Genomic DNA, 19,376 nt, shown 5'->3' with positions numbered 1-19,376 from the left:
ACTGACAAGAAATCGTAAATGCAACGGTTCTCTGTATCCGCTGTAAGAACGAAGACAATGTAAGGAAAGGAGACGAGGCATGTGAGGAATCCTATTCTTTATTCCAATGGCAGGACCGTTGCCATATAAAGCCATATCACTCGTCGTAGTTGCTATACTGAAGTTGTTGGAATAAAACTCAATTAGGATCAATGTATCCATGGGGAAAATATTGCCAGAACCATGACTGTATATAAGGGAAGGATTTTCGTTTAATGCATTAATTATTTAATCAAATAAACAACAACTCAAAATTAATAATGACACTATATTAGTTGCTAAGCTTTAGAAATGTATGTTAATATCAAGTAGGTGCTTTAAAAATAAAAGCCCGGGTTCGAATCCCGACCTGGACATGGGCTTTTTTGTGAGTGTTCCTTTATCAATTTCGACGTATCACAAATCATCCTCATCTTCTCGATTAGCCATAAGGTGGCAGAAAAGCTAAGTAAATTGAACCAAATCAATCAATCAATAAAAATAGAAGCTTAAATGTAACAAATTTAAATACATAAAATAATATAGTTAAGTTTAATACAATTAATGTATCATCAAGTCAATATTTAAATTCAAATTGTTCAGAAGATGTTATTGTTTACAATAAAAACTGTTTATTAATAACTGTAAATATATAATAATAAAATTATAACTATTATATTATCTTTGGGCTGCTATAATTTGAACCCCACCTATAACTTCCGTATATATACACACGGCAATTACCGGAATTAACACACAGGAAACGTTCTCAGAAGTCACGTGGTTTTGTTATATTAACATCGTTCACATGAAGAATGTAGTTGAAGAAATGATGAGTTGTGATTTCAATTTCGTGACCGCAAACCTTTAGTGTAGTCAACAAAATACACTCACTTAATGTGAAAAATATCTTGTGTTCTCACAGAAACGGAGCACATGCTTAAGATAAGCTTATCTATTCCCTCTTTATACTTTGGCATATCTTGTTTGCTAGGGAGCACGTGCATAGACCGTTATCATTCAACCTGCAGAAACGCAGGTCCGATACAAATCCTATGTCTGGCACAATCATTGGCAACATCAGCTTGAAGGACAGCCTACGTTGCGCACCGATTACGCAACCAGTCCCTCCCTACATTTCCTGTGCTTTCGCAACGTTGCAAGAGGAGTGTCAGGGTCAATAGAGTTTTTACTCTGCTGTTCTCTCTAACTTGTAACGTCGAAAAGCCAGTGAACCAGGTTCGAGTTTTCTCAGTGAAGATGTCTTCAGAGGACGTGAGCCACCTAGTGTCACAAGAAACCATCGAGAAAGCGGTGAAGAACTTCGTCGACAACGAGCCTTTCTCCATTCAGAAGATACGGGTGACCAGGCCCACTGACGAGATACAGGGATTCGCTTCCACCATCTTGCTTGTAAGTGTAGACTTCACGGTCGGTGGAAAGGTTCAATCCGTGTCCCTCATAGTGAAACGTCTCCCAGTTGCGGAAGTGCAGTTGAAAGTGATGTCCGAGTTGAGCTTTTTCGAAAGGGAAGTTTTCTATTATGAAACCGTAGTTCCTCAGTTAAAGAAGTATTGTGAACCACCCCTTCCTTTACCAACGTTTTACTTCGGTGAGTACGATGGCTCCAACGATATCTTGATACTTCAAGATTTAAGTAGTTCACACTTCAAGAATCTCGGGTTCGACGCTTTTCTTGGACTTCAACACTGTCGACTGGTTATGAAAGAATTAGCCAAGCTCCACGCATCATCCGTAGCAGTAGAGAAACGTGCAGGTGAGGAATTAATCGACTTGTTCCCCATTTTCAAGGAGGACCTTGTATTCTCCGAAGCCAATTCAAACATGAAGGCCCTTATTCATGAAAGTGCCAAAGTGATAGTTGCTGTGTGTGGCGAAATTCCTGCGTTGAAGAGCTTGGTTCCTGAACTGAAGGTAAAAATGGATACAATATGGGATCAGTTTCGAGATTTAGTGAAGCCTAGAACCGACCAGATGAACGTATTATGTCACGGCGACTTCTGGACCAACAATATGATGTTCCGCCTCGACGATAGTGGAGAACCGATTGAGGTAAAGTTCATCGATCTTCAAGTCGCCCGGTATGCATCGCCTTATCTTGACATCCTCTACTTCATCTATTTGAGCTTAGACAAGAGTACAAGGAGTCAATACTTGAACGTTATATTGGATGAATACATTTCATCCTTCAACAAATGCATCGCCAAATTCGACATACCTATCGACCCCTTACATATGGACCAAGTGCAGAAGAACTACAATGCAGTCCGGTTGTTCGGTGTCCTCGTATATGCTGCTTTTAAACCTGTAATCCTTATGAGGGAGGAAGTTATGCCTACCAAACACAGTGAGGGAGACGAAAAGTTCGAAAAGATGTTTTTGGGCGAAAAGGTTTCAATAGCTAAAGCAAAGTTCAATTCAAATAAGGAATTCCGCAAGGAAATGAATATTATCATGGAGGAACTACGTGACGTTTACCAGTTATAAATTAGTGTGTATTGGCAGAATTTTTGTACATTTGCAGGCATTGAGCAAAATTGTAATAATACAAGATCTTTTAAATCTGATTTATTGATAATTCATGCACAAGTACGAACATGCTAGGAGCTACATGTTTCCTAAGCACGATGTTTGCCGTTTGGTTTTAAACACGAAGAAACAAATGTACCTGTAATTATCACTGCCTTATATTGGTTAATGCAAGATACTCTGATAGAAATTAGACTATACCTATGATATGTTAACTTTTCAACTAGTATTCAACTTACAGGTGGAAAGGGCGTCATCTCCTCCTGAAATGTTTCATTATGTGTTGTTCAAACAGCTTCGAATGAGTATTGTATACTACAAATGAACATTACAATAATGATTAACAACCTATTTTGTATTTTAATTCCTAATTAAATGCATGTAATTTAATTTCAGTACATATTTTAAACATTTTAGTGCCTTTTGTGTTCTTATCTCCGAGCATCTTAGTGCTTACTTTATAATTTATAATAATATCCAAAAATGTAAGATTTGAATTGAAGACCTGATCAAAAAGGAAATCGATATAATTAGAAATTCATATCAAAATATTTTGTAAAACAAATTTCAGTATTTTCGTATCATCAATTACAATGAATATGTGTTTTTCTTTCCAATAATAAAACATTTTAATACTGTATAAATTTCAATAACTCCAACTATCAGAAATCAAATTAGGTTGTATATAAATTGTAGGGGAAGATTGCCGAAATTGGACCAGTTTTGGTTTTTCTTAATTCATTTCTCTATTAATGACTAATTCGATTTTTTTTGTTAAAGTATGGAACATTACATGCACTTTCATCGGATAGTAATACATTCTAAAATATATAAGTACTAACATTTATAAAATAAGAAAAACGAAATTGGATAGATGGTTCAAATTGGGAAACCGGTTGCCTAATTTGGACTTACAGTTGCCTAAGTTGGACCTGAGAAGTAAAACTATAAATAACAATTATTATTAACATTAGAATTGAATTAAAAGTGTTTTTGCGTAAAACAACATTTTTAATACAACAATTTTCATTATACTTACAACGTATTTACGTATTTACTGAAGAATAGGAAATATGAAACTTATGCTGAAACGATCTACACATGACCTTAATGTAATGTAACATAAAGAAACACAAATTTTTAAAAGGAAATAATATTTGTATGAACTGTTTTTCACTGATGTGTTAACATATTTTTATTGAAACAAGCAGCTCTTTACATAAGTTAAATATTTTAAAACTGAAGAAAATACATCGGCAACTACATTGAGAGAAAAATGTCACTGTAAACAGCATCGCCCTCTCTTTTTCTCTACTTGCCTGACTGTCCTTAATGTAAAAACAAAATATAAAAATATGGAAAAAATCACTTTGAACTTTTAAGTCAACAGTTTTTCAAGAAGGTCAAAAAATTGTTAACAATCTCCCTATTAAAGCTTGGGCCATTGATGTTCCTTCTGGTTGACGGGGAAAGCTGCGGAATTCGACTCAGAAAAGAATAAAACTACTTTTTTGTATGCCATTCTTTCTTGTTTGTTAAAGCAGTGGTGTAATTCGTATTTCTCGGCAATATCAAAGGCAAGCTTACGAACATCTTTGATTCTGAAGCCGAAAAACCTTTCCTCAAATAACAGAATATGGTCAGCGAGAATTTTTCCATTTCTGCAGTAAAGGTTGCTTGCCTACCGAAGCACTTTATTGTATTCGAAAACGTATTTTTACTGTCAGAGTGTCCCTTTATTGTAACCTTTGGAACTCCATATATGCGGGCACACTCATTGAGTCCATAGTCACCGTTTCTGTAAGCAGCCACAGCCATCTGCAAATCATCTTCGTTCCATTTCCCCTCTTTTCGACATCTTGGGACCTAAAGTAAGACAGTCCTCCAATTACTTCCTGTCGAAATTTAACAATAATTATATTTCCTTACCTAACGTCTCCTAAAATGGACCGGTCAAATTTGGCAAATACGTGGTGGTCCAACTTAGGCAACTATTGCTCGTAAGCACCTGGATTAGTCTCTCATGTTCACAAGTGGATAATTGTTTCTCGTCAGGTTCGTAATGAGAAGCAGGGTTGTTGAAGGTCCAAGAACTCATATATTCTATTGGCTTCTTCTATAGGACCGGAACCTTTTTTCTCGCACAATTTAAAATTCGATCCAAGATGCGTATTGTTTCATTTCAATACGGAACTTGGACTCTATTTTTTTAAAAAAGTTTCTGGACCGTATTTAAATTGATCCTGGAAAAAATGTTCCTTGACCGAATTTACATTGATTCGGAAAAGAGGTTCCTGGACCGAATTTAAATATTTGCAGATAAAAGGATCTTTACGGTCCAGAAACCATTTACGCTTGCTGATTTTCTCTCCTGGACCGGAATTGAATTTATTTAAAATTCCTGGACCTTTAACAACCCTAGTCGTATGCTTGATTGATTGATTGATTTATTAGCTTTATTTTACCGGATTTCTACCACTTTTGGCTAATCGCGAAGATGAAAATGAGTGATGATATGATGAATTGATGGAAGGGATACTCAAAGAACACCCAGGACCTCTGGCGTCGTAGCGCTGTGTACTAACCACTCCGCCACGGAGGCCGGCATGTGTCACATACTCACAATCTTTATTATTATTTTATTATACTGCACCATGCCCTCTAAGTATATAATGTTACCGTAGGCTTTCTTTGTGTGAAGCGGACATTTCCACTTGAACTTTGTCTTTTTCTTTTTTCTTTTTGTTACAACACTTTCAAAATTAAAATTCTTGTACATAGGAACCTCATAGAGGTTACGAGAGTGAAACAGAATAGAAGAACTATTTCTCATTGAAATATTTTATCGTCTTTGTTACAGTCGTAAGACAGTGTAAAATACAATCTTACACTAATCTACACTCAGAGCCGTTTCTGTTTGTTTACACCACTCAAGAAAGTTAATCAAATCAAACTACAGTTTTATACTGGTAATACAACTCGCAAAATAAGTACAATAGATTTTTGAATAGTTAAATTTCTTATGCATGTCATGGCAATCATTGTATTAAAATGGTAATAATGCAGAAACTTTGACCTAACTGAAATACGTACATAATTTCAAGGTAACATTGAAGCTCTGTAAGAAATTTGACTACTATTGAAATACCAAATATCATGTCATAGTTTATTTGAATATCAATTTTGTGCAATGGCTCTCAAGATCAATTAAACTGATATGGAATTCCATGTACTGACTACAATAAGAAATCATATTTAATATCATTAATAAATAAATCAAACATAAATAATATGTTTCATGCTTGATGCTCGTATAATCAATTTATTCTGATGTAATGTGCAAACACGTCTAATCTGCGCTTTTTATTCTTTCTATGGAAATGTTCCTTAACATGGATACCAAAAGTTTGTTTTAAATTAACTTTTTGCACAAATAGGTTAATCGGAACTAAACCAAAAGTTTAAAATGGAGATTGGAATCATTGAAATATGCCTCACCGATAAAATCGTCTCCAGGAGTTTTCTATTCCTTGGTGGCAGTATTAACTACTACATTATGGGGAAATCGTAGCATTTTCTCATTTCACAAACGAGTTTGAGTTTTCGTGTCTCAAGTCCACTTTATGTACAGAGACGATAATCGGGACTGGGCCTACAGTTTAAAGTGGAAACTGAACCACTATGCGCCTCCACCGTCTATCGACGAAGCTTGAGCTACTTGCAGATAACAATGTCAACCTTGCAAGTTGCAGAGAGATAGAATTAGAGATAATTACTCTTTGTGCATGCTGGTAATTGTTTACAGTATACAATAAATAAATAAATTACTCATGGCGCAACAGCCTGTGAGGGCCAGAGCCTAACTACCGACTGCCGGCTTCATCCAACTAGTTCGTGCGATCAGCACGAGGAACCCCCAGTCTCTGTTGTAGGTTTCCATAACCGGGTTGGTCTACTCAATCGTAGCTCCCCAATTTCCTCACGATGGTGGGTGACCACTGGTCCCGTACACAGGCAGAAATCTCAGAAGAAAAGTTGTTACGCTTTCCCCCAGGAGACTCAAATCTGCGTGCGTCCCGAAGCCCGAGCCCAAGGCATGACGCACGGCGACGGTGCGGGACGTTTACAGTATATAGTCGACACTTATTGTTAGACGGGTACGAACAACCTTTCTGTAATATTTGAACCATTTTCATTGGTTAAGCCCCTCATGACAATTCAATTTTTGAATTGTTAAGTCTACTTTATTGACAGATAGGCTAATCGGGACCAGACCTGCAGTTTAAAGTGGAATCCAAACAACTATGCAAGGTGCCTCCACCTGGTATCGAGTCCGATTACCACTACGCCATCGTGAAGCCCTATGATTGATTGATTGAATTAATGTTTTAACCCCACTTTATGCACAGTAAGGCTAATCGGGACTGGATCTACAGTTTAAAGTGGGATCCGAACCACTATGTGCCTCCACCGGGTATCGAACCCGAGACCCCTTGATTACAAGGCAACGACGCAACCACTGCGCCATCGGGGAGGCCATAGAAGCCCTATGAAAATTGAAGGAGAGAGAGAGATAGAGGGGGGGAGGGGCAAATTATCGTTGCCTAAAGATGTTGAAGAATTTCGTTACATAAGGCTTTCAAGGTCGAATTTGTTATGCTACCAAGAAGTTAACGCCACTTCCAACACAAAAACAAACAAACGTATAACTGCACCGCATACACATCTCGGTTCGGAAAGAATTCAGCGTAACGGGATGCAAATTAGAACTGACAATGAGACTCCAGTCATAGACACTTATCTGTAAAGACAATGACAAATGTTGATTGTTTCAAATACGCATTTGTAAAATTCGAGACGAGAACGATACAACACTTTCGAGACGAGACAAGACCGAAGTTCAAGACTTGGGTATGATGTTGAAACACTTACTCGTACTTTCCTATGCGACTTTCTCAGACACACCAAGCAGATAGCTACCTCAAATTAAAGATAAGACAGAGAACGAAGCAGGTATTTACAACTCCTGGCGAAACCGAGACACAATGAAGGGTTGCTGATTTCGTCTCGATACCAGCTCCAGCAGTCCTACTTCCATGTTGATTACATGTGTTGAGTAACGTATAGGCGAGAGTGTTTTCTTGTAGTAAATACTTAGCATTTTTACCCGTCAATTTTTGTTATTTTTCATCACCTGAAAACAAGAGTTCGAATGCTATTTTAAACTGTAGGTTCAGCCCCGATTAGCCTAATGTCCATAAACTGGACTTAGAACAACAATTCAATTCAAGATACTTTTTGTAATATATAATAATTAATATTTGGCACAAACATTCCACATGAATTTGAAAATGTTAACAAACACAAAGTAATAGGATATCGTAAAGGTGAAGAAATAATGGGTCAATATTTGTATGTTGAGCCAGGAAATATCTGTAAAAACATCAGAGGAAGGCCTGCTTTATACGAAAGCATTTTCATATCATTATTTTGAAGAAATATAAATTTACAAATATTATTAAAAGCTGTAAGGAATAGACAATAAATTTTGGGAGACTTCAAATCACAAATTTGTCGTCCTCCACATATGCGAGAATACTTATGGCATATTCGAATTAAGCCCTTCATAACGCTGCCGATAAGATACCTCTTTATCATCTTGATACACTGCCAGCTTTCAGAAACTTGCTCCTAACATAAACAAAAAAAAAAGCTTTTGATACTGATGGCGCAGAAGCGCAAAACATCGTTATTATCTTCAATCAAGAACGTAATCACGAAGGACAGCTTCTTCAATAACGCACTGTTACGCAACCATTAAGGACCTTTCGCAACGTTGCATCTAATAGTGGTGCTTCGTCACATAAAGAGACCTTTAATTGTGAAGACTTTCTTCGCTCGCTCTGTGAATGAAAGAACTTCCTGCAGTGAAGATGTCTTCAGACGACGTGAGCCACCTAGTGTCACAAGAAATTATCGAAAAAGCCGTGAAGAACTACGTCGACAATCAGCATTTCTCCATTCAGAAGATACGGGTGATCAGAGCCACTGACGACGTACAGGGATTCACTTCCATCATTTTGCGTGTGAGTGTGGACTTCACTGTTGGCGGAAAGGTTCGAACCGTGTCCCTTATAGTGAAGCGCCTCCCACTCGAGGAAGCGCAGTTGAAACTGATGTCGGAGGTAAATTTTTTTGAAAGGGAAGTTTTCTATTACGAAACCGTTGTTCCTCAGCTGCAGAAGTATTGTGAACCACCTCTTCCTTTACCCGGGTTTTACTTCGGTGAATGTGATGGCTCCAACGATATTCTGGTGCTTGAAGACCTACAGAGTTCAAACTTCAAGACGCTCGCTTTCGATACTTCTCTTGGGCTAGAGCACTGTCGACTGGTTATGAGAGAATTAGCCAAGTTGCACGCATCATCTGTAGCAGTAGAGAAACAGGCAGGTGAGACATTACTTGATTTGTTCCCCGTTTTCAAAGTAGACCTTGTATTCTCCGAACACCAGGTTAATAATATAAAGCCAATGATAGATGAAAGTGCGAAGGTGATACTTGCTGTTTGTGAGGAAGTTGCCGAGTTCAAACACTTGGTTCCTGCTCTGAAGAAGAACCTAGGTACGATGTGGGACCAATTTCAAGAGTTGGTTAAACCCAGAACCGATCAGATGAACGTTTTATGCCACGGCGATTGCTGGACCAATAATATGATGTTCCGCCTGGACGATAATGGACAGCCAATGGAAGTGAAGTTCATTGACCTACAAGTGACCCGTTATGCATCGCCCTTCCTCGACATCCACTACTTTCTGTATTTGAGCTTACAGAAGAATATCTGGAACCAACACTTGAACGAGATATTGGAGGAATATACTTCATCTTTCAACAAATGTGTCGCCAAGTTCGGTATACCTATGAAGCCACTACAAATGGACCATGTGAAGAGGGACTATGAAGCGGTGCGGTCGTTCGGCATCCTCATATGTGCTGCATTTAAAACTGTAATGCTGCTGAGGGAGGAAGTTTTGCCGACCAGCCACAGTGAGGTGGGTGATAAATTCGATAACATATTTCATGGTGAAAAGGTCTCAATAGCTACAGCCAAGTTCAATTCCAATGCGGATTTTCGCAAAGAAATGATTTCTATAATTGAAGAACTCCGTGGACTTTTCAAGGTATAAACATATTTTGTTGAAATTGTACTTCGACAGACAGTAAATTAAGCAGAAATAAAACAATAACTTGTGCATTTTACGCGCAACATATTGAGAATCGATGAGGAGCTTTTCTAAATTTCGTTATTGTAGCACAACTATACAACTAATTTTTCCTGTAATTGGTTGTGAATACATTTTTGGTAATTTCTTGGCTTTTAATAGCAGTGTAATTGATTCACTATACAATGTACTGATTTCAATTAAAAATCTACATGATTGCTGTGTCTATCACAAAGATTCTATAACTTCCATATCATCGACATTAGCCAATAAATAGAAATGAAGTACTGATAAATAAGCATGTTATTTGGCAAAGGAAATGGCATATCTTTTTGTGTGCATATAAACTGATAGCTTTCCATACGTTCGATGATTTTCTTGCATAGTATCATATTTTTGTTGAAATTTGTTTTATGCACAGAGAGGAAAATAATAAAAAAGAACCTAGATCAGTCAACATCTGCTTTCAGAGTTACAGGTCTAATTTAATATTGGAACTGAAACCATAGGACATACTTAAACTGATGTTAACATAATGTTAGTTTCATAATAAGCACTCGGGTTCGAATCCCGGCCTAGGCATGGATATCTGTGAGTGTCCATTCATCAATTTCATCATATCATCACTCATCCCCATCTTCGCAATTAGCCAAAAGTGGACTCAGAAAGCGAAGTAAAATAAAGCAAATCAATCATAATAAGCAGGAGTGTTGTAATCGATTGCACTAAGTTTGAAAGAAACTATATCCTACTTTTACGTTTAACAAGTTAATAATTTAAAATATAAGGAATAATTTGTTTTTCATTAATAAATAGTATTTTCATCAAGGGCAGATACAAATGTCCCTCAAGAAGATGGCAACTTACCCTTGTTGATAGGTACGTTTTAGTCTTATGGGGGATTCTCCCCAGCTCGACAACAACCTCTAGTGGTGAATATGACAAGCGGAAAACTTTATTTCAATTTATGTTCTGAGATAAGGCCCCAAGTAATCCTTGATGGGCCCCATCTAGTTCGCTGCACTTTTGCACTAGGTGTAGTGAAGATGTATACCTGTGTCAGACTGGTATGGTGCAAGGAAACCGTGTTCAACCAAGCAGACGCTGTACAGTGCTGAAGTTCATTTGGGGGACACCGTCGTATTTTCACATTCCACAAACGAAGCTGGTTAGACATTTGCAGATAAGAATGTCAACACTGCAAGTTTCAGACAGAGAAAAATGGGGATAATTAATCTCGTTGCATGCTGGTAACTTTCGAGATATCTCAATACTGATTTTTAGACAGGTAGGACTTGTAAGTAAATGTTATTTTTGAACCACTTTCACTGGTTAGTGCCGTTAAAAGAGCAATCCCTTCATGAACATTGTAGAGAGATGAAAGAGAGAGAAAGAGAACGGCTCTTTAGCATTGTCTAAATATGTTCATGAATTCCGTTACATAAGGATTTCAAGGCCGAAAAGTAAACAAACAAAGGCTACAGCGCTTATACATTTTTGTGCGGAAAGAATTAAGCGTAACGGAATGCAAATTAGAACTGACTACAGTATAACAATAAGGCTCCAGTCATAGACACTTATCTGGGAAGATAACGACCAATGTTGATTGTTTCAAATACGCTATTGTAAGATTCAAGACGAGACGAGACCGATCATTAGTGTTCGAGAATCTCGATCTTTTTCGAGAATTTAATATTATATTGAAACATTTACTCGTTCTTTCCTATGCGACTTCGTCAGACACACCAAGCAGGTAGCTACCTTAAAATAGATAGAAGACAGAGAACAAGATAGCCAATTACAACTCGAGACGAAACCGAGACGTCTTGTCTCATCTCGTGTCCATACCATTCCTAGCAGCCTTGCCTCTATGTGGACTACATGTCTTTATGGCAAGGAGCTACATTTAACCTTTAGTCCCCCGCCGTTGCATATGTGCACCAAAAAATGTATGTCCCTGTCAGCCGCGGTTGCATATGTGCAACAAACAGCTTTAGATACAATTATCGAGGGTTTGCCACACTTATATTTGTATATTGAGGTTGAAACACTGACAGTTCGGTTCGGGAACATGTGTTTACGAAAATTCCAAATCCCCCCTCCTTTCTCGGAATATGTCACGTGTTTGGGCTCACCCAAACACGTGTTGGCTCTTGACAGACACAATGAATGCTTGGTATTTACGATGCTGTTTTCCTCCAAGCTTCCAACGCTGTGATTTAGTACTGATAAGGCACACATTCTTCTTTGTGTTTAGACCTTGTGATCCAGCCGAAAGTAGTGGCAGGGGGGAGGTCAAGGAGTGGGTGTATTGGAAGAGGTTTAGCGGTGTCAGCTTTCTGTCGCCTCTATGTTAGAAATGAAATGAAGCTTGACGATAGCCAGAGGCGCCAAAAGCGTGAGTCTAAGAGACAAAGTAGACAGAAGTAGAGACAAAACAAACGATTGCAAAGGCTGCCTTCACCCCTCTGTTAGGAAAAACAGTTCGTATCATATAACAGCTCATCGATTTCTTTAAACGCACAATTGTTGCACAATCGTTTCCTAATTCAAATTGGCTAAAATTCGCTAGAGTTTTACCTTTTGCCTTATTATTCAAATTGTATTGCACCCACGAACATGAATCAAGTTTTATTCTGTTGCGGAAGGTCCATTCTTTAAAAAAAATCAAAAGTTCCGGTTTTCTCCCCAAAGTAGCTGGAGAAGAGGGGGCAAACTACACATTTTTATGTTTTTTTTTCATTGAAATTCGGGGGATGCAGCCCCCGCCCGTACCCCCCGTCCCCGCGGTTGGAGCATCCAAGTTTTACATGGTTGCATGCACCGATGTTCTACCTGAAAAACAAAAGTTATCCGAAGTAGATTGGTCCCATAGTGTCCGAGTTATAACAATTTTATGAATAATATGCAAATTCGCTGTTTTGAGGGAAAAAACAGAGTTTTACGTTTTGCCTTATTATTCAAATTGTATTGCACCCACGAACATGAATCAAGTTTCATTCTATTGCGGAATGTCCATTCTTTAAAAAACAATCAAAAGTTCCGGTTTTCTCCCCAAAGTAGCTAGAGAAGAGGGGGCAAACTCCACATTTTTATGTTTTTTTCATTGAAATTCGGGGGATGCAGCCCCCGCCCGTACCCCCCGCCCCCGCGGTTGGAGCATCCAAGTTTTACATGGTTGCATGCACCGATGTTCTACCTGAAAAACAAAAGTTATCCGAAGTAGATTGGTCCCATAGTGTCCGAGTTATAACAATTTTATGAATAATATGCAAATTCGCTGTTTTGAGGGAAAAAACAGAGTTTTACGTTTTGCCTTATTATTCAAATTGTATTGCACCCACGAACATGAATCAAGTTTCATTCTATTGCGGAATGTCCATTCTTTAAAAAACAATCAAAAGTTCCGGTTTTCTCCCCAAAGTAGCTAGAGAAGAGGGGGCAAACTCCACATTTTTATGTTTTTTTCATTGAAATTTGAGGGATGCAGCCCCCGCCCGTGACCCGCCCCCCCGCGGTTGGGGCATCCAAATTTTACATGGTTGCATGCACCGATTATTACCTGCAAAACAAAAGTTATCCGAAGTAGATTGGTCCCATAGTGCCAGAGTTATTACGATTTTTCTCCATTATGTATACGAATTCAAATTTCGCGCTCAAAGCCTCGGTGACACTGGGCTTACTTTCGTCAGACGGCGCGGCGTACTAAAGGTTAAGGGAAAGTGTATCCTTGAAATAAATACTAAACATTTTGTACAGGTCACTTTATCGTTAATTCAACTTCTGGAACTACCAGGATCTGAAATCAAGAGATTGCAATAGGTAATATTCAATATTTTGATAATCTACACTGGCATAACTTTCCATGTCTATTTGAAATGTTACCACACACAAGAAGAAGTAAGATAACTCAAACGTCACTCAACATGTGGATGAAGAAATGATGCGTCAAGACTTGTATGTTGAGGCAAGGAATATATTTTCTTATATCCGAAGTTATCCACTTATATGACACAAGAGCAATGGTACAGGAGATAAATTAATACATTGTAACCTATTCAATTTTTCGACGTAGAGAACCTCACCCCTATAAATTCATCAATGTAACTTGTTGTAACCCATTCAATTTACCTGGCACGTGCAAAAAGCTACATTACAATCAATTTAATTTTAGAGATACGTACAAGAAGTGTTTTTCGTCCACGTCATTTCGAAATCGTGTAACATTCATTATCTGTTCAGAAATGCGAAAAACGGTTCTAATTTTTCTACAAATCGCTTCAGTATTTTCTACTTTGGGTTTGATTGATTTATTGATTGAGTTGATGTTTTAAGTCCACTTTATGCACTGTAAGGCTAATCGGGACTGGACCTACAGTTTAAAGTAGGATCCGAACCACTATGTGCCTCCACCGGGTATCGAACCTGGGACCCCTTGATTACAAGGCGACGACGCTACCACTGATCCATCGGGGAGGCCTACTTTGGGTTTGAACTCCATTTAATGTACAGATAGGCTAATCCGGAATGGAACTATAGTTTTTATAGTAAGATCCTTCAGCTGGTATAAAACCCGTAAGTCCTTGAATTACAAGGCAGCGACGTTGCTGCTACGCTATCGGAGAAGCCCGTTTTTACAAATCGTATTAAATAGTTTGTCTACACATAATCTTTCTGCTTGAAGTGAATTGGTTAATCAGGTTTTGTATGATTAAGGCCCGGATTCTCAGGTTCTCAGGTTTTAACCTGTTTTATTCCTTACTTGATAACGTCACTATTCTAACATATATTTTCGTTTTAGCCATTTCTTAATGAAATACATGAATCCTATAGGTCCTAAAAGCGGCTAAAAGGAGTTAAGATCCTAAAAAAGGCTAAATTCAACTTTTCAGCTAAATAAATGTAAAAACATAATAAAATACTGAAACCTTGTTTTGTTTCATCAGAGTGAACACATTGTTAACTGTACGGCAATATGAAAACGTATTCTCTCTCTCTCCCCTCTCTCACACACACACAGAAGGGGGAATGGAAATGAGAGAGGGGAAAGGGCAAGAGAAAAAAAGGGAAGCAAAGTTGGCATTACAAAAGAAATAGTTTAACAATGACACGTTTTAAATTTTTATTATTTTCTGTATTTTCTAAGAACTGTGTGTTTTTAGTTTGCTTTAAGTTTAGTAAACATGTAATGTGTGAAGGAAAATGTGTTTGCAATATTGATGCTCATGTAAATGCAAATATTTTGATTGATTTCAATAAAAATACAGGTAGGTAAAAAATCCTAAAAGGGGCTAAATCCTCTCTTTATAAAGCCTAAAATTATGTCTATTAAATCCTAAAAGTCCGGGCCCTAGTTATAACAACACTCCAAAACAGCGGGAAAGTTAATGAGCTGAGATTATGTCAGTATTTTGAAAATTGCTATTTTCAAAATATGCCACACTATTTGCTGGTAGAGAAACATAGATTAAACATTTAAAAAATATTTAAAAGAAGACAATAAACATGGAAGACAACGAATCACAAATGTTCCTCCACCACTGCACGAGGGAATACTTATGGGATTTTATATTGCTACAAAAACAGATAGTATACAGCTAAAATGTTGTTAACTGTATCTTGATAATAAGATGGTTACATAGTGTTAGGGGGGTTTCCCCGATGGCGCAGTGGTAGCGTCGTTGCCTTGTAATCAAGGGGTCCCGGGTTCGATACCCGGTGGAGGCACATAGTGGTTCGGATCCCACTTTAAACTGTAGGTCCAGTCCCGATTAGCCTTACTGTGCATAAAGTGGACTTAAAAAACACCAAATCAAATCAAACATAGTATTAGTTTCACGATAAGTGGAAGCGTTGTAGATAGTTACAATAAGTTTGAAAGCGTGAGATGATACCCTCTCTAGTTGTGTGTTGAATAACGGGTACAATTTAAAATGTAATATGAAACGCCTTTTTTAATGTTAAATGTTACTTCGTTCAAGGGCAGAAAACAATTATCTCTCATGGAGAGGAGAAATTATCCTTGTTGCTAGCTATGTTTAGGTCTAATGGAAGAATGGCCCTCTTCATCTTCCAACTTACCCTTCCTGTTGGAGGCCTCCCCGATGGCGCAGAGGTAGCGTCATCGCCTTGTATTCATGGGGTCCCGGTTTCGATACCCCGAGGAGGCTCGTAGTGGTTCGGATCTCACTTTAAACTGTAGGTCCAGCTATCGACTGTGGAAAATACAGCAAGTTGAATTGCTGCTTTGAGTGGTAAGAATTAAATAATGTGTGGTGTCTCGCAACCACAGATTGATTATTCTATTTGTTGTTGCGGTACATGTCTTATAATGATTTCGTCATCAGAAACAGCAGTTTAGAGTTATTAGTTCATTTGCATTAAATTATATTCTAAATGCATCACATCATATAGAACGCACCATTTCCGGTCGATCACACTCGGGTAACTATACTTTTATTGTACAAACACGAATATGATGTGTGGTTTTGGATATTTGGAATAATGACTTCTTCACACATACTTCAGTTCCTACTATTCATGTCCTCTTTTAACTTCTTCTTCTTTTTGCGTTGAATGCTTGATCATCCAAGTTCATCCGAGGTATTCAATGGCTTAAGGACCGTTAAGTGTCGTTTGTTTATCTAGCATAGGACTGGTCAACGCACCATATTTGTGAAGGAGCCCTCTCGTATGCACGTATGAACTGCAGAGCGAGTAATAGCAATGTAGCGTTGTAAGAAGGGCGGAAAGGAGACAGTGGAAAACTTCTCTTTATCTGATTTGTGAGTAACAGTGCGATGTGGCATTGAAATGGGGCTGTTCACTAAAAAACTGTTCCGGTGGCGGCGCCACCTTAGACGATCTCGTTCGTCATTTGGTTTTCCTAAGCTCTACATGGGAGCTCCATAGAGTGGCTACTAAAACGTTATCATCAACGAAGTAAAGAGTTGCCCATATAAATCGATAATAGAAATGTGTTTCATAAACTTAAGATAACATAGCGAGTGGTAAGATCATGTAAATGACATTCTTTTAAAGTAATAATTAATATAAAGCACAACGACAGGATACTTCAAATGGCCTAAATACTGTAGCTTATGTTTAAGCAGAGAGAGCACTAAACTTGGTCTCATTGGGTCGTTCCTAGCCGCCATGGGTTGACAATATAAAAATTCAGATTCGTCACTATGTTTAACGAGTATGTGTAATTCAACAGTCGGTATGGATATCGGAGGAACTCCTCAAGTAATCCAGAACAAACGTAGTTCTAGTGATCTATTTCAATTGAGCATTGAGAGACAGGTATAAAATCGTCTAAAAGAGTTTTCTCATGTATTATTTCATAATTCATAGTCTTGCTTGAAATGAAACTAATGATACAAATATTCAAGTTATTATAACATTTAAATGCTGACCAAGGCAAACTTTTATAGTATCGTACATAAAAACGTAACGTTTCCACCCTCTAACAGGGTCTTCTTCAGACGAAACTTCACAACAAATATCTTAATGTTTTATTAACATGGAAACAAGGCCTAACAGTGTTACCATTCAAGTTATGTAATAATAATATAAATTAGGAAAATGAAATGTTTCGAAGAGTTTAATTTTCTTGCAAAATAAATATTATCTTGGAAGAAAATAATTTTCTTAAATATTAGAATCAACGAAAGTGACTTAGTGAAGTGAAATTCTCCTATTCGTTTGGTCTTTGGAGAACACATTGACCACCTTCGGTACGTCCAAGACTTGATATTCCTTCTTCTCGATAGCAAGGACAGCCAAATGAGATCCACCATCCTGTTTCGAGCAAGGCTTTTCGAAGGTTTCCAACACGAAAAGGTTGTTTCACACGCTGCATTAAAAACTAGGATTGGTACAGAGAATACAACTAGAGTGTGAACCTCGTGAAATGCCAACTTATTCTTTCCTAGAATATGGAAAAAATCCATTAAGTGGACTATTTTCGTTCCATCTTCGTAATGCTGAACAGTTTGGGGAAAAATCTATATTTCATCTTTCAGGTCAATAATTTCACGGAAAAAAAATCTGAAAAAGGTTACAGTTATCTCGTAATTCAAGAAATATTCTGACCCTGGTGCACCTCTCACTCTACCACTCCAACGAATGTTTGTGCCACGCAATTACAGGCATCTATGGGGTTCTTGAAAATTATAACTGTTTGATGTCATTGCACATTCTATGGCATATTTCACAGACAGAATCGATCCTTGCTTTCTCAACATCTCACGTAGCATAACCAATTAGAACCGAGGTGTACGCCACGTGGGCAGACATGGCGACCGAGTAAGACGGAAACAATGTATCACTTCACGTTTTTAAAAGCCGATAACTATTCAACCGAGAGGAAAACTATTTCCTATGAAACGGTTTAAGGTACAAATCGATGGCGCTGCTTAAATACATAATTCTTCCATATGTGTACTGCATTTGCTATGAAGTATTAGTTATTAGATGAAAACCTTGTAACTCGGCACGTCCTTCGTGCTGTATATTTTTTATGCACGCTTCGCATCGCAATCGCTCATTCTAACCAGAATGTTACATGAAATGCTTCAGTGTAAAGTACTGTCTACTATTAAAAGAATGGTATAACACTTTTCGAAGCATTTACGTGCATTTCATGCTAGCAAAAATGTTCAAGGAAATGCTTCCGTAACGCGGATGTAACCAATCAAATTTACGTGGCAAGTGGCAAAGAGCTCCGTTAGAATGAATTGAATGTCAGTGATACAAATATGCGGTTCTTCCACGTCTTCCACTATTGCGTGTTTTCTTTGTGCACAGATAGGCTAATCGGAACAGTACCTACAGTGTTTAAAGTGAGATCTCGGACCTTCTTGATTACAAGGCAACGATGTTAACTCAACACCATCGGGCAAGCCCGTTTTTACAAACCGTAATATATAGTTTCTGCACAATTAATATTAATCGAAATGGAAAAGCGAATGAGCCGAAAAAGTTTCGAGATTATATAATAATTTTGAAGAAATATAAATTTACAAATTTTCTAAAAAAGTTCTAAGAAACAGACAGTACATTTTGGAACACTTCAAATCAAAATTTGTCCTCCGCCACATACGAGAGAAAACGTATGGCATATTAGCATTGAGCCTTTTATAACGCTGCCGATAATAACTTTTTATCATCTTGATTAGTGTTGCCCACGGGACGAGACGGGACAGGCTTTTAAAAATTCGAGACGAGACGAGATTGATCATGTGTCCCGAGACAAACGAATATTTTCGAGACGAGACAGCATTTCACAGCATTTCCACGAGATGAGATAGGCCAAAGTCTCGTCTCGTGGGCAACACTAATCTTGATGCACTGCCAGCTTTCAGAAACTTGCTCTTAATAAAAACAAAAAAGGCTGTTGATATTGGTCGCGCAGAGGCGCTAAACATCGTTATTATCTTCAATCAAGAACCTAATCTCAAACGACAGCTTCAATGACACACTGTTACGCAACCGTCAAGGACCTTTCGCAACGTTGAATCTAATAGTGCTTTGTCACACTTAGTGTCAAGATCTTCCTCGCTCTGTGAACTAGTTCGGACGTCC

The 19,376-nt window shown here is 37.9% G+C and overlaps 2 protein-coding genes across 2 annotated transcripts; both read left to right on the top strand.

Annotated features, from left to right (window-relative positions):
* Window positions 1-1,186: 1,186 nt before the first annotated feature.
* Window positions 1,187-3,073, top strand: LOC145989299 (uncharacterized). The gene has a single exon (XM_083124631.1). It carries the CDS (start codon window positions 1,279-1,281, stop codon window positions 2,524-2,526), a length of 1,248 nt encoding a protein of 415 aa, XP_082980757.1. The 5' UTR covers window positions 1,187-1,278; the 3' UTR covers window positions 2,527-3,073.
* Window positions 3,074-8,474: 5,401 nt separating this feature from the next.
* Window positions 8,475-10,006, top strand: LOC145989298 (uncharacterized). The gene has a single exon (XM_083124629.1). The coding sequence runs from the start codon at window positions 8,478-8,480 to the stop codon at window positions 9,750-9,752; it is 1,275 nt and encodes a 424-aa protein (XP_082980755.1). The 5' UTR covers window positions 8,475-8,477; the 3' UTR covers window positions 9,753-10,006.
* The last annotated feature ends 9,370 nt before the right edge of the window (window positions 10,007-19,376 follow it).

The sequence above is a fragment of the Lepisma saccharinum genome, chromosome 6 (genome assembly GCF_977018435.1).
Source record: "Lepisma saccharinum chromosome 6, izLepSacc3.1, whole genome shotgun sequence".
NCBI classification, from domain to species: domain Eukaryota; kingdom Metazoa; phylum Arthropoda; class Insecta; order Zygentoma; family Lepismatidae; genus Lepisma; species Lepisma saccharinum.
This window is presented reverse-complemented; position numbering and strand designations above follow the sequence as displayed.